Here is a 25,102-nt window from a genome sequence, read left to right on the forward strand (position 1 = left end):
TGTCACAGCAAGAGATAGAAGACATTTATAGCACACAATTTAGGCTCTCTGCCTGGTTCCCAGGGACTCCTTACTTCCCTTCTCTCCCACAGAGATGGTCACATCACACCGTTCCCCTGCCGCATCCCCGTGGTCCCAGCTTACTGGACCAGAGGTGGAGAAGACAAGGAATTTGGAATGAACACTGCGAGATCCTAATTTAGCTTGTGTTCGTCTTTTGGGTAAAGATGTAAACATCATACTGTGAAGTGCCAACTTTTACCTGTCACATGAGCTTAAAAACAAATAAAATTGTTATGAATTTCAAAATGATATCACTTTGGATATGCAAAAATGACACTTCACTTTTCTTTCACTGAAATCATTTCTGATTTTGAGCTATGTTTATTTCCAATGCAAACTATTTAATCGGGTCACTTCCAGAAAAACTCAAAGCTCAAACTGAGTGATTTCTCAGACCACGCAGACATAAAACATGGGCAATCGAGATTTTTCCTCTGAGAGTTTTCTTCCTCTTACTTTTTGTTTAACGTCGTTGGGACATTCACAAATGCCGTTAAGGAGGGTTATCAGATAAAATACAAAACCACCTATTAAATCTGAATTATATACAAATTTCATATAAATTCCTAAAACCCAAACTTTTTAGTAAAAGTATTATGCCATGCAATATTTAGGATATACTTATACCAAAATATGACAACATGTCATTTATCTGAAATTCAAATTTCACTGTGCATCTTATGTTTTCAATTGCTAAATCTGCCAACTGAAGCTAAGGAGGGGACATCTCTTTCTGCAGTGTGGTCACCGCTGTCCTTGTGCTAACCACCTGACCATCTCTAGCTCTTTCCAGATGCTCTTTCCTGCTTACGTCTAAAAACCTGCCTTGGGCTGTGGTTGTCAGATCACGAGTCATGCTCCTTGCTTCTTGACCCTATTTCCAGTCTCCCTTGTGCCCCCCATTCATTTTCAGTCACTTTCGGTTGCTTTTCCGACCAGCCACTGTGAAGCCTACAGGAGAACTGGGGGTATTCTCAGGCACTCTCATGCCTTGGATATACCCGCTTCCCATCTCTATTTAATTTCTGCTTTCCAGATTGACATGAGAGGTGGGGGAGAAGGGAGCCTTCCCAAATCTCTGAGCCTCACCTAGAACTTGGGCCAAGAAAGGAAAGAACCCACATATTCTATTTACAGGGAAGTTCTGGTTTTCCTTGAACCCCCTGGGTTTGCTTATTCATATTTAATACTTGGTTCTTCTTCAAACACTCTTCTCCCTGCCCCCCCCCCAAACTTGAGGACTGTTTATCTGCTTGGGAAAGAAAATGCAAACTAAAAGTGGATTCTGGATGATAAGATGTCCTTTCAACTTTTGAGTTTAAAAGGTAAAAATTCATCACTCTTGATTTCTGCTTTCATTTTGATTATCTGACTACAATAAAACAAACCATAATTTCATAACACATCTTAAGCACTTGGGAAGTTAAAATTACTTTTATAAATCACCATTGGCTCGAAGAGTAAATCAACACTGTGATTATAGATTAATTGGGAAATAATTTAAATGAGAATACTCCAAAACAAAATTTAAGGAGCTGAGCCAAAACTGCCCTCAAATGTAAAATAACATTTTTACAGAACAAAAACATAAAGAAGCAGGAGTAAATGAATAACAATTAAATAAACAATAAAGATGTGACTTGAAAAAATAAATGCAAGAAGTGATTCTTATGGAGAGAAGATAAGGTAAGCAAACTAAGAAAAAATATTTTAAAAATTAAGACTTCAGGCAAGGATATAAGGTAAAAATTAGATGAAAATGATGAAATGATATAGATTCTACTAATATACTTGAAAATCTCAATAAAATGTATTAAATATTTGAGAAAATGTTCTTGAAATTGATCAAGCAGAGCATGAAATTCTTAACAGTTGAATAAAAATGGGAAAATAATTATCTCCTTCCAAATTTCTGAACAAGAGTTTTTTTTTTTTTTTTTTTTTTTTGTGGTATGCAGGCCTCTCACTGTTGTGGCCTCTCCCGTTGCGGAGCACAGGCTCCGGACGCGCAGGCTCAGCGGCCATGGCTCACAGGCCCAGCCGCTCCGCGGCATGTGGGATCTTCCCGGACCGGGGCACGAACCCGTGTCCCCTGCATCGGCAGGCGGAGTCTCAACCACTGCGCCACCAGGGAAGCCCTGAACAAGAGTTTTATGATTGAATTTTCTCACCATTTCTAAAAGCTGATGATCTCTATGCTCTCATAATTATTCTAAAACAAATAAGACCGTTGAAAGCTGACAGTCAAAATAATCCAACCAAGATAACATGCACACATACTCGCATGCATACACACACACAGAGTAGATTAATTGTATGTACATAGAGGCCAAAATCTAAGTATACAAATCCATTAATACATTAAAGCAATTTACTGCAACTAAATGAGGTTAATCAGTAATGTAGAAAATCAATGAACACACATCTAACTTTGTTCAGGAGTAAAATGATAGAACTACCTTATCAGATATTAAAAAGGGATATGGTAAAATTCAATAGTCATTCCTAGATCATTTCTCAGGAGGATTTATACAGAATGTATATCTTAAGACAACTTTAATAAAATCACAAAGAAGATAAAAATGCCTTCTATTTACTATTATTACTGAACATATTTTTGGAAATTTTATCAGTGCATTATAATTGCAACTGATATGAGCAAAAACAAAATATATTAGAATATTAGACAGCAAACAAAATTACAGTTATATACTAATATTATTATATATTTATAAAACGCAAGAGAATAATTTGAAATCCCTCAGAACTAATATGAAATCTGGTAAAATAGCGGTGGTCATAGTTAAACAAATGAATAATTTTAAATGAAGATTTTATAAGCCCAAGTGCCTCTGTTTTTTAGATGAGAGGGGGTAGGAATGGGTAAAGAAAGGAGATGCTAGTTATAGAAGGAAAATACACGAATCTATATCAACACAGATACAGTAACATTAATATTCATCTATCAAGAAAATTTTAAATGATTTAACTTTGACTGGTGGGTGCGAGTAATTTTTATATTCCTCATTATGCTGGACACTATGCTATTTTGATCCTATATTGCTTTAAAAATGGAAAGAAAATACCAATAACTGATATGTTAAAGGTCACCTCTGTTTCAATTAGGTTTTCTAGACCAGCTTCTTCAGCAGTGTTGTTCTTTCACTTGATCGACATTTCCAAAACACCTGCTTTTTACCCTATTACATAAATACGGGTATTATATTTTAATCATTTGCTTAAAATTTGTTTCTTACTATCCCCTGAGTTCACTTACGATAGGGAGCATGTCTTACTCAGGTAACACATAAGAGGCTGCACACATTTGCAAGTGGAATGGAAGGGTGAGTAAATTAACGAATGCTCATCCCCACTGGCAGCACTGAACAGGAGCTGATTATTTAAAGGCCAAAGCCTGACGTATCTCAGTTCTGGTAATAAAAGACTAGATGAACTCGAAATGCTCCTACGGAAAATAACAAGAAAGGCTGGAAAAAACCATAAAAACTGCATCTAATAAAAAGCGTAGCAGACCTACACAAGGCAGAAGTAAACTTCTGGAAGGTACAGGAGAGGAGTGGAGCTCAGAGGTGAGCCAGAGATGCTTCCACCCCAGGGGCATGTTCAGACTCAGAAGGGCAGCTGCGACAAGAGCTAGAGTGGGGAGATGTGAGGGAAGGGGGAGTGTGGCCTCCACGTGCGGGGACCTGGAGTATCACCATCACTTTTCCTCCTAGCAGGCATTTCATGGGCTTCAGGAAACAGAGTTCAAAGGTGGTCAATGTAACGAGCACTAAAGCAATCTTTTCTCTTGTTTAGGACCCAAAGGTCTCCACTGGAAAGAGAGGTCAAGATTATACTCTGAAGATCCAGAGAATCTTTAAGCGTTGGTCCTGGACTGTTAATCCCCCGCTAGATGCCCAGAGAATGAAAATAAAATCCTCTGTAAAGAAAGAGAGCTTCACTTCTAGTTTCAAATTATTCCTGAAGGTAAATTTTTAAATAAAATATTCAGTAAACCATCAAGGATTGTAAGGTACCTCTCTAGACAATGAGAGCCAGGACTCACAGACTTAAGAAACAATAGGCATAGCACTTGTGGGAATCCAGAAACTAGAGTTAGCAGAGGCAGACTGTGAATGTATGTTCAGAATGTTCATGGAGATAAAAGCTGATCTTAAAAATGTCAACAAGAACCTAGAGACCTTCTATATGTAAAAAAGATTCAATTTGATGCTACGAAACCAGAAAGACAATAATAAGGTAAGAACCCAAGGGCTAGTGTTAATAGCAGATTAGACATAGCTGAAGAGAGAATCAGTGAATTTCAAATAGGCCCTAAAAATTATCCGCAAGGAGACAAGGAAAGACAAAGTTATGAAACTTACAAACTAGAGTAAGAGAAGAAACAGTAAGAAGGTTTAATATGCATTTAATTGGAGTGCCAGAAAAGAAAGGAGACAAGGTCGATAATTAAATGGAGAATTTTTAAAACTTATGAAACATGTCAATCTTCAGATTCAAGAAGCACAATGGAGTCTAAGCAAGAAAAACCAAACAAAATATATATTAATAACATTATAGATAAATGGCAGAAAATTAAAGAAAGCTAGAAAATCGTAAAGGAAGCCAGAGAAAGAAGTTATTTTGCCACCAAAGGAATGACAGTTAAGTAGTTAACTTTCTAATACACAATGCCAAAAGACAACAACAAAAGTCATTAAAGTTCTAAAGGAAAATTCCTGACATAATTCTATTCCCAGAAAAAAATGAAATAAAGACATTTTCAAAGAAGCAAAGTCACATAGAGTATGCCACCTTTTGATTCATTAAGAAATTCCTAAATATGATCTTCAAGAAAAAGGAAAATTATACCAGATGGCACCTCTGGGACATAGCAAGCAATGAAGACATGTACACAAAAATGTTCGTAGCAAAATTTTGTAAAAGCCCCGAATTAGAATAACTCAAATGTTCATCAACAGCAAAATGGATAATCAAATGGTGATTTGCTCATATGGAATAGTATAAAGCAGAAAATGAATAACCCTGTGACTGTGCAACTCGTGAATGAATCTTACAGACGTAAGGTAAGTTTGAGCAGCAACAGAGCCAAACCAAAAAATACATACTGCATGATTCCATTTACATAAATTTCAAAAAGGCAGAAGTAAACTAATTATTTGAGAATGCATAACTACAAAGCAAAACTAAAGAGAAAAGTTAAAAAGTCAGTAACAGGAAGGAGCACATAGGGGATTTCTGGGTTTCTGTTCTTTGTTTTAATGTGTGGGAATCACCTGATTATTCTTTTTATAAAAATAAATTAAATAAATGCATTTCATGCATATTTTATATTTTCCTTATATTTCATAAAAATTAATTGAAAAAATATCAATATCATCTAAACTCCCAAATAGCCCTTAGAATGAAGATTCTAATTCTAATTAGAGAAGATTCTAATTCCTTTTGCAATTAACAAAACTTCCTAAATTATGATTTTCCATCAGCATCATAGTGACCTAAAGGCAAGTATGTTTGCTGAGTAAATGCACGTGTGCTTGCATGCACGAGTTGTATGTAACTTCAATATATAAAATATGGCCATTATTTTACAGAGTTTCTGTTTTTCTACTCAGTCCACAATTAATTCCTTTATTATATGACAGTAACAATTTCTGTACAAATTAGTGTTTAAGTACAACAGCTAAAAATCTATATAAGATGAATCTATATTTACCACCTCTGAGTTATCTATAAAATTAAAATACTTCTCTTATTCACATGCACTTGTATCTGCATTTTGAATTGCCATGGAAGAAAAACCCACAAAAAAATGGACTCCCTGAAATTATTTGGCCTTGAAACAACAAAGCTAGAAAGCCTAATTAGGAATGTCAGATACGTTTTTAGATGTCTTCCTTGGAAAACAACAAATATGACAGCTAGAAATGTGCAAAGGAAAACAAATGGAACGATTCATGCCAAAAAGTCAAAAGGGCCTCAAGCATCACACCAGAGAGTAGAAATAGAAGAGAAAGCCTTGGTGTAGTGAGTTAACAGTAAAAAATAAAATAAAGGCAAAAGCCAGATGCTTAGAATATTTAAAAAATGCTAAAATCAAATTTTAGCCTACCCACTGAGGCAGGTGTAGCTTGCTACTTATGGCATGCATTTTTCCATTAGCTTCTTTCCAGGTTTTCTTTTATGCCCTAATCCTTATGTTTCTTGGTTTTTTTTAGATTTTAACTTATGTAATCTTCCTATATTATGGGACCCTAATCAGTTTTGTTACAAGGTGAGATAGAGAAATTTCAATCTGTAAGTAGAATCCTCTTTCTGGGATATTTTTCAACTGTTAGTTTTTGTGGAATCAGAGATGACAAAAGGACACAAAGGTAGAATTTCCTATTTCTTCCCTCTTGGTCATTTCTTAGCAAATCTGAAGTTTTCTGTGATGAATGGCAGAGAAGCAAATGTTGCAGTCCCATAGACATGGGATGGCTGTTATGAAGAACGAATTCTTTACCTGGAAGAATATCAGAGAAATTCCCATAGTCTTCTGGTTCTCCAGAAATAGACAGGCAGGTGATATTAAATGCAACCACGGGCAGCACCCCAACTCATTCAAGTCAAACTGATGAAATAAATGTAGCTCAATCAGTAGGACCAAGTGGAAGCCACCCAAAGGTTTGAGGGAACTCAGGGATGAAATTGGAAAACTGTTGGCCAAGATGCTTGATCTAGCATTACAAACAGCCACCACCGTTACCCTGGCAGATTGTGAATGTCATTCTGTTCATTAGAAGAGGTCAAGAGAGGACCCGGGAGCCCTGGAAAAGCAAGCTTCTCTTCCGCTTGTCCAGTATCCAATAAAGCACAGCATCATTAGACACTGAAACAAAAATAACTTTCTAGGGGAAAGACAATATGGTTTCTGCAAAAAGGAAAGCATGAGTCACTGATTTATTATTGGTCTCTGAGGCATGTAGATAAAAGGCCAAACGTTGGCACAGTTTAGGGTAGACTTTTTCTAATCACCAACATGAAATGGGATGTAAGGAGATAATGGACATCTCAAACCATATGGATAAGACAAGCAATTTCTACACCCCCTCAAAAAAAAAAACCTCTATGAACTAGCAAGAAGGGACGCTCTGAGACTTGAAAGAGATCAGGTTGTGATGATAAAGGATCTACTGCAGGTAACAAATTTAAAATATTACCATTTGATAGTATTGGAAAAAGATACAAAGTAAGTTTACTCCAGGAAACCTTTTTATTGAGCATGAATCGAGTGTCAGGCTTTGTACTAAGTTAGTGGGAGTACAGCAATGAATAGACCCCTTCTGCTCTCCAGTAACTCACAGTCTACCATATAGATGATTCCAAGAACCAAGGGATAGGTTCTCTGCTGGGACTTGTGCCCATTTATGACATGATGGCAACTATTGACTGGAATCACATAGTACAATCATGATCATGAAATAACACATCCCTCAGAGCTGCAGTTCACCAAGGAATTAATATACTAGGCTATATGATGCATGGTTCTAAAACAAAGTTACTAGGCTATATGATGGATGGTTCTAAAACAAAGTACAAATCCCCTTGTTAAACTTAATGACAATTGCAATATGAACCCAGTAAATACTAAAACCCAATTTATTGGTTTGTTCAGTGGAGAAAGATATGATGGGTTTTGAACACAAGCAATTCTAATATTAATTATTATCTCTCTTTACCTCATGGGGATGGAAAGCAGACACTATACCATGTTAAGTTTTTAAAATATGATATATATATATATATAGATATATATATATATATATATACACACAAATTTCCAAAAGCCTCATGAAAAAATTAACTTTATTCATTATAATTTTAAAAAAACAGCAATTAAAAAGAAAATGGGCTATTTACCAACCACGAATTTGTTGAGCTCTGCCAGTGTCATGAAATTCTCAACCTTGCTGAAAAGCTGAAGAATTTTCTGAGCTCAGGCAAGAGTCTCCAAGATCTGGAGAATAATTTTGGCAGCCTCAAGCCCAGGAGACTGATGTCTCTCCTTCAAGTCAAATGCTTCTTTTTTTCTAATCAGTTTTAAACACTGACCTTCCCCCTTTTCTGTTCCATTAGCTAGGAGGCTGTCATTCCAAAGAAATGTATAATGTACGTGTGTAGGGGAAGTGTGAGTGTTCTCTGGAATGAGAGAAAATAAGTTTTTGATGATCAGATTGTTCAGTATTTTCAAACCATCTAACGGCACTTCCATAGGAACTCCATGAAGAAAAATGAGAGCTGAAAAAGAAATCCTCACCAAAGCAGACATAGTTTGTCCTAGTTTCTCTGATAAGCCATGTTCTCTCCCTTTTTTATTTCCTTGCACATTTTTTTAATGGCATATAACAATTTTCCTTCGCAATATCGATGATCATTCAGGATAGAAATTTAAGTGGGTCTGAGAGAGAACACATTTCTCAGGTGTGGTATCCCAGTGAAAAATTCCCGCCTTCTCTTGGGGAACCACACTGGGAGATGGTATGAGTTTCCTTTTCTATTTTTTCTCCATGCATAGCAGTGCCAGGCCCACAGTATACCTTCAATGAGTGTATACTGAATGAACTCCCTGCTCCTCTTCTCCCTGCTACTTCTTCAAAAGAAAAACTGGGGGCTTCCCTGGTGGCGCAGTGGTTGAGAGTCCGCCTGACGATGCAGGGGACACGGGTTCGTGCCCCGGTCCGGGAAGATCCCACATGCCGCAGAGCGGCTGGGCTCGTGAGCCATGGCCGCTGAGCCTGCACGTCCGGAGCCTGTGCTCTGCAACGGGAGAGGCCACAACAGTGAGGGGCCCGTGTACCGCAAAAAAAAAAGAAGAAAAACTGGGACCATCCTGAGCCTCCTCTAGACTGAAGATGAAAGGGAAAGAATTCCAAGTCTATCTCCAAAGCCTCACATTTGAAACCTAGGTAGCCCAGAATTGCATGTCAATACCTCCAGCTAAAGAAGATCCCTGAGTAGGAGGAGATACAGTACATCACTGGATAAAATGAGAAGGAAAATGGTTACGTGTCTGTAAGTATGGGTGTATAAATGTCTTGCCTGTCAAATCAACAAAGCTAAAAACCCTTGCTATGTCAAAAGCTAACACACACACACACACACACACACACACACACACTCATACTCTGCTAGTGAGAAGGCAAGCTTAGAAGGGAAATTAGGAAACAAGTATAAAAAAGCATCATGAAAGGTGATCATGGCTCTTCAACTTCTAAGAATTTATTCTAAGGGAAAAATAAAGGATATGCCCAAAGATTTAGCCTCAAAGGTGGCAGCCACATCTATATTAGCCCCAAATCAAAACAATCTAGTTGGTCAGTGGTAAGGAGGTATTCTAGTTAATTATCAGATATCAAAATGATAGAACACCATGCGGCTATGGAAAATGTATACAATGCATATTGACATGGAGCAATGTTCACAATTTTGTGAAACAGAAAAAGCATGCTAAAATCAAAATATGTTTTTATGTTAGATAAATACATATGTGTACATTTAAATATATAAATATGCCTAAGAAAATATGCATCTTCAGATATTTGTAAAGGGCATCTTTTTTCTTCATCCTTCTCCTTATCTGAATTTTCTGATTCTGGTCTATGATGTAGGTGAATTACTTCTGAAATAAACATATAAAAATGGACATAATAAAAAAAATCCTTAGTATCTACATAGTTTTTCTAAGAAGAAAATGTCCCTTTAATTATCTATAGCTGCTAGGTTCAACAGGAAATCCTTGTGAGTTAATATTGGATGACGATGATAAGTAGAAATAGAGAGGAATTATTTATTCTCAAAAAGTCATCTGATTAGCATTTTTCATGTTCTCATATATGTTAGATTTTTTTTTAACTAAATAGTTCTTCCAATAAACACTAAAAGTCAAAAAGCCAATACTGAGATTTTTCTCCATCTATGCATCTGATTCTTAGACGTATTGCCTTTTATTTTAGATCAAAGCATCAAAATTGTCTTTGATCCAAAGCAACCAGGTAGCCCCAGCATTTACATCTGAAGTCAACCTATTTATAATCACAGATTTTTTTTAAATCCCTGATTTTCTTTTTATCCCTATCATGCAGAGTGTCAGTGACAGTATGACTTGGAGAGCAACAGCTCTTTGTTTCAGAAGCAGTCTTCTTTATGGATACAGGAAATTAAAAATGTGAACAAACACCACCAGCTAGTCAATCAGGAAAACAGCATTGTGAAGGCTGGGGCTTTGAAGGTACAATTAGGGAACTGGTTTTTCCCTTAACAGAAGTATGTTCGCTAAGTAATTTGCTTTCTTTTAACTAGAGTTACCCCCTTCCATTAACTGGAGAAGTAAGTCCAGATTAAAATCACTATTCATCAATTGCCTGCTGGAGGCACACTCAAGCCTTGTGTTAGGACTAAGGCAATAAAGCTCATCAACTAGCATTTTAATCATTGTTACCTCAGAGCTCTCAGAAGGAATAATTTGGGGTAGGGGAGAAAGTGGAAACTCCTAGTTACTGCTGACATGAAATCAGATATTTCTGAGGATTTTAAATTTACTGAATCATTCATTTTTTCAGTGGATTTTTATTTTTTCCTCGTTCAGTGAGTACTTGCTAGGCACGCGGGGGATACAGTGGTGAATATAATGGCATGGTCCCTATCTACATACAGCTTACATTCTAAGGGAGGGAACATTAATACATGAGAAATCATAATTAAAAATTGTGATGAGCACTTTAGAGGAAGGGAACGGGCTCTGAGAAGGAATCATGGAGAGATGACAGTTACTTGGGTGAGGCAGGAAACTCCTCCTTAAGGAAGTGATACTCAAGCTTTGACACTAAGACAGAGTCACACTCCTCCTAATATGTTTCTGTCTATTTCATTAGCATCACCCTTTCCTGGTCCTTCTACTGTCTCCCTGGCCATTCAAACTCATTTTTCTCACTGCTGGTTCCTCCTCCTAACTCAGACTCTGAAGTTTTTCAGGCCTAAGATCTCCATCCTCTTCTCACTACAAAGTTCCTCCCAAGGCAAGCCATTCCACTTTATGACCTCAAGCATCATCTGTGTTCAACAATCCCCTAATATATTTTCCCAGCCCAGAACCCTTTTCCTAGCTTTGGATCCATATGTCAACTGCCTACATGACACCTTCACTTGCATACCGCACAGGAGTCTCAAATTTAACATAGCCCATGCTAAATCAAGATATTTCCCTGTGGAATCTTCTCTTCCTTCAGCAATCTCCATCTCCCTACACAGGACCATTCATTCAGTTGCTGTATCACTACTCAGGGTGTCAACCATGATACCTGCTTCCTCCTCATGTCCCATATATAACTGGGAATTCAGCCTGGTCTAGTTGATAGCTAAAATATATCTTGAATTTTATCACACTTTTTCCATACCCTACCATTATCTTGTTTGGATACTGCAAGTCTTTTCTCATCCTGTACCCATTTTTTCCCCCTTTCAATTCATTGTCTTAAATGAAAATCTTGTCTGATTGTTCCTTGCTTTTAAAATTCTTCCATTGTTCTGAACATCGAATCATTAAAATGGTTTCTAAGACCCTGCATGATCCATCCACTGCTTAATCTTTTAGTCTCATCTCATACTGGTCTTAGCATTACTCTCTGTACTTCAGCAACTATGAACCTCTTTCAGTTCCTAAAATTTAAAAAAGGACCCTCCTTTCTTAAAGACTTTGCACATGCTGCCCCTTCCATCTGGAACTTCTCAGGTGTCCCTGCTTTGTAGTCTGAGTAACACACTGTTCTCTGTCTCAGATAAGAGTGCATTTGGCTTCAAGTAACAGATTACCCAGTAGAAGTAGTTTTAGCAATAAAGACACTTATCATACATATCACAAAAATCTGGAAGTGGGCACTTCCATACTAAGTGCAATATTTCAAAACTCTTATCCAAGACTATGCTCTGCCATTCTGTGAATGTTCACTTTTTAATTTAGGGTCATTGCCTTATGGCTACAAAGTGGCTGTCAGAGCTCCCTATATCATGGTCTGACACAACAATGTTTCTGCATTCATGGTAGAAAAGGGGGCAGAAAGCTCTCCTCTTGGGTATAGCACCTCTACCAGAAACTAAAACCTTTGTTTCACATTTCTCCCTCATCATAGTGGCCATATCTGTGTCATATAGTGACTCTTAGCTGCAAGGGGGGGCTCATTAGATGAGTATCAGGAAAGAGAAGGAAGTAAGTCAGGACGGCTGGTGAATATATAATCAACAGTGTTCAACACGGTCTTCAGAGCACTTACCAAAATAGTAATCAAACAATTCAATATGCACACTTTGTTCACTGTCTCCTCTGTGAGATTATAAGCTCTTTGACTATTGGGAACATGTCTGTGTCTAAGCCCAGCATCAGTACTGCGCCCAGCCTATGTAGGAGTCAGTTGGCAGTGTAGAATGAATGAAAGTATGAAAGAAAACAACAGAGGCAGAAAATAGGTACAAAAGGGACAGAAAACTGCCTACACAGAACTTAAGCCGATGGTCATATCTCATACCTCACGGTTCAATTCTGCATTCCAGGTAATTTGAAAACAGTCTTTCATCAAAGAAAAGGCCCACAACAGTGAGAGGCTCGCGTAACAAACAAACAAACAAAAAAGGCAACTTTTGAAAGTGCTCCATTCTTTGCACCATGAATGCAATTTTCCTAATCTGTTAATTCCTGCCATGTGAGTAGACATGGGTGCTATAGTTTGCATTGAGATCCAAGAATGAATTCTTCAAAAAAATTATTTTAACCACTGTTATATAGCGTTAGATGATCCAGAAAATTTTAAATTGCCTCAAGGACATGAATGTAAATCAATTCTTAGCTAAATCACTCCAAATATCATTCAACAAGAAAAATTTATAAAAGCTAGAAAGTCATTTAAAAGAATAGTCATAAAATTTGGGGTCTAAATTTTCCACTCCTGAGAGCATCACACTAACAGATAAAGATGTCATTCAGATTATCCGATTAGGGAGAAAGCAGATGTAAAATGTCTGGCACATAAAGGATGCTTGGCATGTTTTTGTTCTTATATCTAGACCACAGGAAAAGCTGGGTTTACTCCTAACTCTTTCATGTCCTATATATGTAACTGTGGGCAAGTTGAATATGTTCTTTGATTCATAAATGATATAGTAATCTTTAACCACCTTTCAATTATAACATGCTGTCACTCTACTATTGAAAAACTTAGATGAATAAAAGTTAAATGGCATTGAATGCAGTCCATAGTAGCCAACCTAATAAAACATGAAGGAATAGATTCATATTCCCAAGAGTCTCTCTATCTACAGATGCAGAATCTGTTCATAGTTTCTGACGGACATCCTGTTTGGTCATCTCAAAACACAAAGGGCACCAACATGTAAATATCACAAAATTTTTTTAAAGAAAGTTGTAACCATCCACACATACGAGACTAGATATCATGTTTTAAATATGGTTGTCATTTGAAATAAAATTCCTTAAAAAGAGAAAATGGCTTTAGCATTGGCAAAGGGAGTCCCCTAAGAAAAAAATGTAAACAGATGGCTGAGAAAGATCACCCACATGCTGCACACAGATCTTGAGGAGGCATTTCTAAGAATGAAGTGGCACTTCCCAGCCTGGGCCACGTCCCACAAGGATCCTTATTTAACCCAGAGAAAGCATAGGGTTTCTACCTCTAACCAAGAGGAACTTCAGCCTGCTTGCCTCACAGCAATCCAGACTAGTTTCCAGCTCTCCCCAGTGTTCCAACAGAAGCTAAGTACCAACCACTTGAGAGAGGCAATCCCCTAATAAATCAGGGTTTGATGATCAGCCCTGAACCAACATCTTCCCATATAAAGGGGCTGTTAAGCCCCAGCTAAGCATATTAATCATGCAATTTAATGTATGACACACATCTGCTCTCCTTTCTCAGGGAGGGGAAGTTTCAAGATAACTTAAATCCCGGACTTAATCAAGGGGAAAAAATATCTTGGCAATGTTTAAAACTGAGTTTAAAAATATAATCCAAATGAGGGCGAGAGAGATCATTTTGCTCTAAGTAATGAGATTATATAATACCTAAATCAAATACACAACATTACCTGAGCAGAAGCACTTGTTTCTTTTACCTGGGTCTATTCAACTTTCCTTTTGATTCCATCAACATTTACCAAAGACTGTCATCTACCTCTGGCCCAAGGTATAAAATACAAGCAAAAATGGGTCCTCTGAAAATATGGTAATCTGCCCCCCTCCATGCCTGATGAAGGCCATAAGAGGAAAACTCACAGATTTGTCTTTTACAAGGAAAGCACAGCACTGAATCCCAGCCATCAGCATCTTGTGTGGATTCCATGCCACAGAATCAGCCCTGTTACATTAAACAAAGAAAAAAACAGGGTAGGGAGGGGAGACCCAATTAGTTTCTACTGGTGGGAAGAATGCTGGTACATTCAGTATTCACGTCCAAGTTAGTGCTCCAAAGGATTCCTTGTGTGAGCGGTTTAAGGAGTTTGGGATTTTTTTAAACCAAAACAATTCCTTAGTTTTTTGCCTGTTTTCAAAATGTCACTTAACTGGGCAAAGGCCAAAGAGAGTCCCTAGCCTAAATAAAAGGCACTGTGACTGGGGAAACTACATTTACCTGTGGATGCCGTGCAGAAGCTTGCGGTGCTTCCTTGACATCAAGGCTGAGCCACCCCAGGAAGCCTGTTGAGATATTTATATAATCAAAATGATGTTATTTCAATGGTACTTGTTTACCAGCCAGTTGTTATTTGATGCTTTAAGTCGATGTTAACCAATGTGGACTCTAGGAAATTTTGATCACTGGCTCTACCCAGGCGATCAGAACCTCATCACAATAGATGGTCCCCCACTGACGCTTAGGAGTTAAATTCCCACACTATAAGGAAATTGGTATAGTACTCATTGAGTTGCCTGTGGACAAAGAGAAGTGTAAAAGACACAGTCCATATCCTCTCAAATCTTAGAATCTAAAATAGACAATAGCCCTTCAGTGTTGACATCCTACCATACACGATGTACAAGTGCTGATCATGAGACATGGGTTCAGGAAAGGAAATCCCAGAGTCAATAAGTCTGGAGGAGAGGGAGGAAGAATCAATGTGAGAAATAAGAAAGTCAGTTTGGTACTTGAAATCGAGCAGGCTTGTTGTGAGGGAATATGAGGGGACCAGCACGGGAGATGTTGAAAGCTCTCCATGGTTATTTAAACTGCACAACATTGTACCGAGAACAGAGTTATCATCATGTCAATTTTTTAATAGAAGAACTAAGGTTAGGAGGTTATAAAATTTCCAAGGTCTCATAGGTAATAAAAATCAGGTCTGAGAGACAAAAGTCCATTCTTTTTTTACACTAACATCATATCTTAGGGAAGGTGACCAATTGGCCCGATGGTAGAACTCAGCATGGAGAATTGAGGTAGGAGGGGAGTTGCCTAGCAGAATTTTAAAAGGCAACCCCAATGAACATGTACCCCAACGTTCATTGCAGAGCTATTTACAATAGCGAAGACATGGAAGAAACCTAAATAGCCATTGACAGATGAATGGATAAAGAAGATGTGGTTCATATATATTGGGTTGGCCAAAAAGTTCGAACTTTTTGGCCAACACAATACAATGGAATATTACTCAGCCATAAAAAAGAATGAAATAATGCCATTTGCAGCAACATGGATGGACCTAGAGATGATTATACTAAGTGAAGTAAGTCAGACAGAGAAAGACAAATATCATATGATACCACTTAATATGTGGAATCGGAAAAAAAATGATACAAATGAACTTACATAACAAAACAGAAATAGACTCACAGATATAGAAGACAAACTTATGGTTACCAAAGGGGAAAGGAGGGGAAGGCTAAATTAGGATGTTGAGATTAGCAGATACACACTACTATATATAAAACAAGTAAGCGACAAGGACCTACTGTATAGCACAGGAAACTATACTCAATATTTTGTAATAACTTATAATGGAAAAGAATCTGAAAAGAATATATATATATAATATGTATGTATAACTGAATCACTTTGCTGTACACCTGAAACTAACACAACATTGTAAATCAACTATATTGCAATTTAAAAAAAAGATCTTTCTAAAAACTTTATGCCCCAAACTTTGACCTTGAGCATTCTAATATGACTATAGTGAGTATAATAATTTAATTCAAGAAATATTTATTACATATCTAAATAGACTGACACTGAGATAAGTGCTAGAAATACAACAGTAAATAAAACACTGAAATAATAACTCCAAAAAAAAGGTAAGGAAGAGCCCAATATCATGCAGAAAGAAATGGCAAGATTGTGTGCACCATGGATGTGAAGGAGGAAGTAAGTGAGAGGTCTCCACGATCCTCAGAGTATTAAAAAGCTGAGCCCAATGGTGGACAGTAAAGAGTGGCCTTAAGAACAGCTCTCTCATTCAGGGCTGTGCCCAGGGGCAAGTGAACAAGTCACCCAGGGTGCACCCTTCAGCTCACTCGCAGAGTTGGACTATTGCATGGCCCTGGGCATGAATGCCTCCTTAAATTTTCAAATACCAAACTGACTTTCTTATTTCTCACATTGATTCTTCCTCCCTCCCCTCCAGACTTACTGACAATGGGATTTCTTTTCCTTTCCTTATTCTCAGCTCTCCTCTCCTTTGCTCATAATACCTACCTGTCCAACGAACCCTAGTAACCTCACTTGCCTCACCTTAGTCCCAGCCCTGTTTCCAGGGACTAGACTCTCCAGTGACCCCATAGGGTTCCCAAAGGTTTGTGGGCCGAAGGTGGTGTGCAGGCGAGTTCCAAAGATGCCCAGATAAAGGACTGATGATCAGGATTGTCAGTCAAGTCCCCTTGCTGCTGCCCTCTCTGTCCCACCAGAGTTCATGATGGACCATGTGTGACCAAAGCTGAGCTATGGAGGCAGCTGCCCTCAGCCTCTGGGAAAACGTGATCTGAACCTGCTAACTGAGGCTCCCCAGACCTGGGGTTTGAGAACTTGACCCTCAGGAACATGAAGATGATTTACATATTAGGTTCTTTTACTTCTCTTATATCCCTAAACTCTAAGTTGCCTGCTTTTCTCAATCTTTTTAACCCCCAACCGCACTGAGAACCTACCAGGGGCAACTAGGGGAAGGATTAATCAGTAAAGCTCAGCCACGCCCATTCACTCTCACCCTTTCCACCTGCCCACTCACACACCTGCCCTCACTGGTGCCTCCTGTACTGGCCTCTGCCTCTTCTTCCTCCTCAAAAAGTAGACAACATTCTGCCAATCTTAGTGAGCTGGATTGAAGTTTTAAAATCACATGAACTCTTTCAAGGCATTAGTTCACTGGTTTACAGGGTGGTAGGCAGAGTTAGAAGCAGCTCATCCACAAATGTATTCCACAAAAGAGCTGAAAGGGGAAAGACGACGTGCCTGATGCCAGTGCCCTACTTGTATTGGCTTCGCTCCATAACCCCCTCACTCCAGAGCTCGCAACAACATAGAACCAACGGATGTCATTACTGAGCTATGAGCCAGACACCATGAGTACCATTTTACTACGTTTTTCTCTTCAAGTAATTAGTTAATAATTTAATTGTAGAGCCAGTCTTGAATGGGAAGTGGAGGCAGGGTGGAATGTAGAGATGGCAGCCCCTAAAGCCCATGATTTTAAATACAGTGTTTGTCACCTCCCCCGGGACTTGGGATGGAGTGTGGGTGAGACACTGTAGGAAGTGTTGCTGGGAGGGTGAGGTTTTGCAGTGGCCGCAGCCTCGGCTTCAGAGAAGAGCTGGACCAGCCCTGAAATCCTGGTCTCAGGCAGAGGCTGGGATAACATTGACTCTCGCAGATACAGAATAATCCTGGAGGCAAAATATTCTAACACAGCTGAAGTTTTTCTTATTCTGTTGTTCAAAAATACATTGTAATTAACCAAATTTCAGACACTATCAGAGGTAAGAGTACCATTTTATTGTGGATTGCTAAGAAAGAAAAAAAAATGACATCAACATACCAATTAGGTATATTAAAAATGTAAACAAAATATGTGTATCTTAGAAATAATAAGATATGGTATATATGCCTGGCAACCTGGTTTTATGGAAAACACAGAAGACCAAGCAATTCTAATTACATTTTTAAAAAGAAATCAAGTAAATGCCAATTTTTAATATTTTAAAGCATCTTTAAAATACCCTTTAGAAAATTTCAGGACTTCCCTGGTGGCACAGTGGTTAAGAATCCGCCTGCCAATGTAGGGGAGACGGGTTCGAGCCCTGGTCCGGGAAGATCCCACATGCCGTGGAGCAACTAAGCCCATGCGCCACAACTACTGAGCCTGCGTGCCACAACTACTGAAGCCCATGCACCTAGGGCCCGTGCTCCGTGACAAGAGAAGCCACTGCAATGAGAAGCCTGCACACCACAAGGAAGAGTAGCCCCCGCCCACTGCAACTAGAGAAAGCCGGTGTGCAGCAACGAAGACCCAATGCAGCCAAAAAAATTCGAACAGGCCAAAGTAATCACTGTAATTTTACTAATTTTTACCTGTAAAATTAATAAACTACCCTTGGTATATGAAGTTTCTTCAAGAGAAGTTATATGCTCCTGCATAAAATTTTATCAGCAGAATGATGTCTGCAATATTAGAGGATGAGTGAGTACTGTCTCAATGTTAGAGCTAATTTCTTTAATAAGTCATATAAACAGTTGTCAAATTTAATCTAATACTCCAGACATTCAACTTGAAGCTTATTATATGCAAATAGAACAGTCTGCGTGGCTTAAATATTCTCTTATAAAAGTGTTTTCTTCAAAAATTCAACCTTTGACTTTTAGAAAATCTAGAGAGGTTTTCATTTACATCTTATAAATCACAATTCTTTCTAAGCCCCATAAATCTCTTAATATCATTCCCAATTTGGAAACTGCTGTAGTTACTCTGTTTTACATAAACCATATAATCTATATTTGATGTTTCTTTTATGAGTAGAATTTTTAAGTATAACTGCTCATATATTTGATTTTGCCCCTATTTCCACAGTCACAAAAGCACTCACTTCATATTATCTTTCAGGACATACTGTATTATTATGCTTCTAAGTCTATAAAAATCAATAAGATATAAGTTGAAATGTGAACAGATACAGATACTATAATCCCACTTAAAGAAGTCACAAATAATCTACCTGATGTATTGCCATTGGCTTACTAATCAAGCCTATAACTCTAGTGAGCTTTATATTACTACTTCTGCTTTTACCAAATATTAGCATACATTTAATGAAAGCTTTGAGTTGCTAAAAAATTCTTTCGATATTATATCATAGAAACTTTACCTTGAAAGCATAAAGTCATCCAAACTATAAAATTATGTGCAGGCATATCCCCCAAAGAAATGCTCAGTTACCTAATGTTCAGTAAGTTAAAAAAATTGTCCTTTCTTTTTCTGATAAGGAGGACACAAAACCACTCACTTACTAGAGGAAAGTTCCTCTCAACTGCAGGTTCAACAGTTCCTTCTACTGGGTTGAATCAAACTAATTAACTGCTGTTTTCACACACACACAAAGAAAACCAAAATGCTCAACAAGCATTCATAACTGGCTGAATTCAAATTTTTAACCTTAAATAAGTAGAATTGTAAGAGTTACTTTTAATTTAGGACAACAACTATTATGAACAACCCTAGGACCTACAAAACTAATTAGAAAAAAAAAAAGGCCAACCCTTTAAGTTAGAAAATTGTGAAGAATATAAGTTATCTCAGTCCCTCTCCAATAATTATCCATGATAGATCCAGATAAAACCTGTTTTAATTATGGCATGCAATGAAGTCATGCAGCCTTTTGCATTTTCCAGCTGATTGGAAGCACAGAATGTTAGAGCTAGAAGATCCTTTATTGACCACGTCAGTCATTTCCCTCTTTACAGATGAAACCAAAACCCAAACAGCTGGGGTCACAATGAAGAGGAGGCAGATTCGAATCCAAAACCAGCCTCTCGACTGCACAGTAGGAAATGTGTCCCCCACACAGTGTTGCCTCAGTGACAGTAGATCCAAGGGACCAAAGAAATGATTCAGGACAGAAGAGGAAATCTGGAAAACTAAGACAAAATGCGCATCAATGCAGGATCTTCTTCTTTATTACCTAACAGGAAACAACACATTTATTTCCCCTAATTAGAAATATACATTTAAATACAACTAGCTGGGGACCTCACATTTAGTTACTGGGAATACGAAAAACTTCCCACCAAAGCTGCCAAAAGGCTAGAAAGTTTAACACATACGCACACCCAGATGAACTTACATCCACGTGGAGCCAGAGGCCATGCCTCTCGCAGACGTCCGCTATCTCATCCAGAGGATCGAAGGCCCCCAGTACCGTGGTACCAGAGGTGGCACAGACAAGGAATGGAGCTGCACCCTGTGAGAAGGACCCACACGTGAGAATGATAAGAATCGTCATCGTCACCATTAAATCTGTGCTGCAGTAGGTTGGTAAACACAAGGGTTATACACCCAGACATTGATCTGGTTTCTTTGGAGATAAACATTCATTGAGTGAGTGTTGTTTACACGTCTCCATCCCATGGCCTCTAGTCACTATAAATACGCTAAAGAAACAGAAAATGCCACGACAATAGTATCCTTTGTCCCAACTCCACATGCATCCTTATTCTCTTTACTCTCATTTTCTTTATTAGTCTTTTCTGTTCTCTAGCTTTTCTGGATAGAAGTGAATAAACTCAACCTCCAGAGCAAACTGGCATCCTGTGTGACTCCTAACTCCTTCCCAGGGAGACTCATCGGGGCCTCCCTAACACCTCCAAAATAAGAAGGAACAGGGCTGGAAGACAAACAGCCAGCTCCAGGAGCAGGCCATGCAGGCCTGTCTGCTTGTCACCTGGTAAAGTAAGAGCAGCTACAAGGCAAGGGATGTAATCAGGTATAAATTTGGCGTCAGAGGCGATATGGTAACCTCATTGGGATACACTCCCCCAAACGGGTGCTGCCACAGAGAAAGTCATTAGAATGTGCTGGAAAAGAGAACCTGCGTCTTTCTGCTGTAATTTTGCCTCCTCATCCAGTCCATGGCTGCGTCTTGCGGAGAGAGCAGGTACCCGTGAGAAATGGGAGGAAAGGGAGAATGTGGGAACAAGTGCAGAGATGAATGGTAATTCCAGCCGAGCGAGCCAGGCACCCTGGTCCCATGAGGGATTTTATGGCAGCCATGTAGAAGACAGTACACGAGGTTGTTTCCAGATAGATCCATCCCAACGTGTTGGCAGAGGTGTGTTGCTCTCTTTGGAAGTGCCATGAGGGGAAAATTTGCAGACAAAGGTGGTGATCAGGAGAGCAAGTAGAATCCTGATTCTAGAGCACAAGAAGTCAGTGACAAGAATACTTACTTGCAGAGAAAGAGTCAAAGTCATTTTAGGATGGAGTCATTTTTCCCTCAGTTTTATCGTGAAATACACTTGTTCTTGTAAAATAATTTAATGTCAGGGGTCAGCTTGAACCAGATTCATTCCAATTTAGCTGACCTTTGACAGAAAGAAGTTATTTCTCGATGGAAAGCGGGGCAGAGCAAGGACGCTTGGTCCACATCTCTAGGCTGAGATGCACAGGAATCAAAGTGATGGTACACAATGGAAACATCTGCCACGTGGGGAGACAGCTGTGACACATGGAATACAGTCCACCAAGCCTCCTAGAGCACGGCTAGTAGGTGACAGAGCCCCTGGGACCATAGGCTTTGGGACTTATTCCCTGTAATCAACTACCAACAGATTATGTCTTTATCATGCCCATGACCTAAATGAAATGTGACCAGATTTACATCCATCAGTAAAAGCAATAGAAAAAGTAATTTACTAAAACCACTGAAGGTGTCTTTAATGGTTGAGCTTTCCTTATAAAGTCTATGACATCCTGACAATTGTGAGAAAATATCTATGCTAGCTATTACAGACCATTAATGAGTTTTCCTCACCTGTTTAATCCAGCTATAAATATAAGTCCCAGAAATTCAACTTTCATAATCTGGATTTAACCTTCCAGGTTTTTTTTCCCTTTCTCATATCTCACACTATTAATGAGAAAAGTCAGTGGAAACAGTACTGACTGTGTGTTGCCAATGAGTTGTATTCTCTAAGAAAGTTTGTCATTTCAAATACTCATACACAAAAATACTTCCAATTATTCAGTGTTTATACTAGTTTTATCTTTTTATAAGCACTTTAGAACTTCTGATGCTTCTGTGGTTTTTACCATCTTTGTAATGGCATCAAGGTAAAGGTCACTGCTCAACAGATTTTTAATGGATCGTGGTTGGCCAGGGAATTGAACCCCAGCAGCAAAAAAAAAAAGTTGATAACTATTTCCTACATCTGTAACAATATGAGTTAAAAACTTGAAACAAACAACAACAAAAAGTAGGTCTGAAGCTACTGAGAAAAAGAAACTAGTCATCAGGTATTAAAATCTCAGAATGGATGCAAGATTTGTCCTTAGTGAATCCAAGCTCAAGTTTTAACTGACTTGAGAGAAAACTGAGGAGGCATGCCAACACTAACCCTGTTGCCCTACTTTCAAATGTGCCTAAAGCAATTTTTACTTTTTAAAAACTCCCCTTTCAAGTTCTCAACTTCAGGATATGTCACTTTCATGGACTTTCATTGTCAAAACAAACAAATTTGAACAATGAAAATAATAATGACTGCCATGGAGTAAAATCCATCCAATATGTTAGAAGATGAGTTCTTCATGATACTTTAAAAAGAAAAAAAGGTTTGGCTATCGTTCAGGATGCCTGGCAACTCACTCACTATTCTGAAAATTGGTAAATAAGGGAAAAGAGTAAAATATTGGTTCTGTCTTGCTTGTCCAAACTGTTTCCTTAGGGAAACCAAATACGGATGAAGAAACAAAAATGTTTAGGGTGGTAGGCCTGCCACTAAATGAAGAAGGAATGAGAGAATGAATTAGAACATCACTAATGAAATAACGGGTCTAGACAATGATGACAAATGGCAGCAAAATCCATGAGGTGAGAGGCTGATGCAGAGTTCTGTGACAGATGGACCGATAACAAAAGGAGGTCTTAGACGTCTCCTGACTGAAAGGCAAAATGCCACCCATGAAGTCGTCCTGGTAAAAATTCCAACCTGAATCTTCCCAAGTCTCAGTATCTAACAGCCAAATTACAGGAAATATAGAAAACAGATGGGGAGGTACAGGGGAGGGGAGCGCTTAGAGTCTCAGATTCTTGATGGAATCAACAAAATCCATAATGTGAAAACTCTACAAGGCAAAGGACTTGGTTTCTCCAACAGATCAGTTGCAGGGGAAAAAAGGAGGGGAGACTGTAGGTTAGAAAAGATTTATGTGATAAATCAACCAAATGCCACACATGGACTTTGTATGACTCCTTATTCAGACCACCAGCTATTTTTTTAAAAAGGCAATGGGAGAAAGTTTAATCAGAGTGAATACTGGATAATATTAAGAACTTATTCTTTCTTATAATTGCGTTATGGGCTTTTTTGAAAGAGAGAGTGCATATCTTTTACAGATATACTGAACTATTTATAGATCAAATGACATAATGTGTAGGATACACTTCAAACTGATCTAGAGGTACTGGGAGGGGATGTGAGCATAAGCTAATGATTGTGAAAGTTGCATGACTGGTATATGGAATCTCATTATATTAGTTTTACATATATTTACAATTTTCCATAATGAAAAGTTTAAAATTGAAGGAAAGAAAGAAAGGAGGGAGGGAGGGAGGGAGGAAGGAAGGAAAGAGAAAGAGAGGAAGGGAAGGAAGGAAGGAGGAAGGGGTGTTGGTGGGTGTTCCCCACCAACAAGCATTAATAACATAAAGTTCTTTTTGATAGGAACTTCTGTAGAAAAAGATAAAACTAGATTTTAAAAAATAGATAAAACTAGAAGGTGATATCTGTAGTTCACAGCAGAATAAACAGGTTGCAATATAGAATTTTACCCAAGAGATAAAGAAATCTGATAACCTGTACCACCAGACAACTATCAAATCCACTTGTCAATGGAATGTTTTAAAAAATATCGTGCTAAAGACACACACCAGAAGCCAATACATGTGCAATAAAGGCAGAACTTTTAAGTGCAGAATTTCACACCAAATACAGTGATCTAGCATGCTCCAGACAAGTTGAATTTCATGAAAAATTTTTAAAAATATGAAGAGTGAAAGAAAAGAAATATAATACTAAATCTTAAAAAATAAAAATTAAAGAACCCATCTTTCCTAAAGTGTGAAGCCCTCTGAGGAGAGATAAACTTATATCCCAGCTCAAAAGCTGGGCTTTTAATTTTTCAGCAGTCACACCACACGTTGTTGCGGTCTATTGGAAAGTGGTGGGAGAACGGTCTGAAGCTCCACTGGCATGGGGGCTGCGGGAAGATGGGAGGGAAGCAGTGAAGTGGCTGCACCTAATCCAGTAGGCTTTTGGTCCAAGAAGCAAGATGGCTGGCACAAAGACAATGCCACACCCAAAAAGCAGATGCCAGGCTTAGCTGGAGTACAGCAGGTGACCAGGGCTATGCCTTGTCTTCCCCAGCAATGGAGGTGCAAGCTTTAATACATCCAGGCCGCTAAGGAAGAGGGGATAGTCTGCCAGAGCTGAAATACTAGACCCACACCCAACAGGGGGTGATGGTTATGGATGGGCTTTGGGTGGAAGCAACCCAGGAGGACAGTTTGATCAGGAAATCAGAAATCATCCTGAATGCAGCCCAGAGACAACTGGTTTAGCCTGTAGCATCCTCAGAGTCAAGAGCTACGTAGGAGTGTGGATGCTGGGACCCTGCTAGAGAGGCTGGGCTCATCTTTTGAGGCTAATTCTAGGCAAGAATCCGGAATCCAGTGATGTCAGTGTTTTAATAAGCTCCAGCCATCTGGGAATGAGAACAT

The 25,102-nt window shown here is 38.6% G+C and overlaps 1 protein-coding gene across 1 annotated transcript in view; it reads right to left on the reverse strand.

Moving 5' to 3' along the window:
* Window positions 1–25,102, reverse strand: part of GADL1 (GAD like acidic amino acid decarboxylase 1) — a 390,875-nt gene that overhangs the window by 106,103 nt on the left and 259,670 nt on the right. Inside the window, exons 11-13 of the mRNA XM_022553949.2 lie at window positions 20,453–20,569; window positions 14,760–14,824; window positions 14,405–14,486 (exon numbers count right to left, since the gene is read on the reverse strand). Of these exons, the coding sequence (XP_022409657.1) occupies window positions 14,405–14,486; window positions 14,760–14,824; window positions 20,453–20,569 (264 nt within the window). The remainder of the gene's footprint in view (window positions 1–14,404; window positions 14,487–14,759; window positions 14,825–20,452; window positions 20,570–25,102) is intronic.

This window comes from Delphinapterus leucas, chromosome 10 (genome assembly GCF_059928025.1).
Source record: "Delphinapterus leucas isolate spDelLeu-1000000601 "Yukka" chromosome 10, BTC_Dleu_Yukka2, whole genome shotgun sequence".
Taxonomy (NCBI): domain Eukaryota; kingdom Metazoa; phylum Chordata; class Mammalia; order Artiodactyla; family Monodontidae; genus Delphinapterus; species Delphinapterus leucas.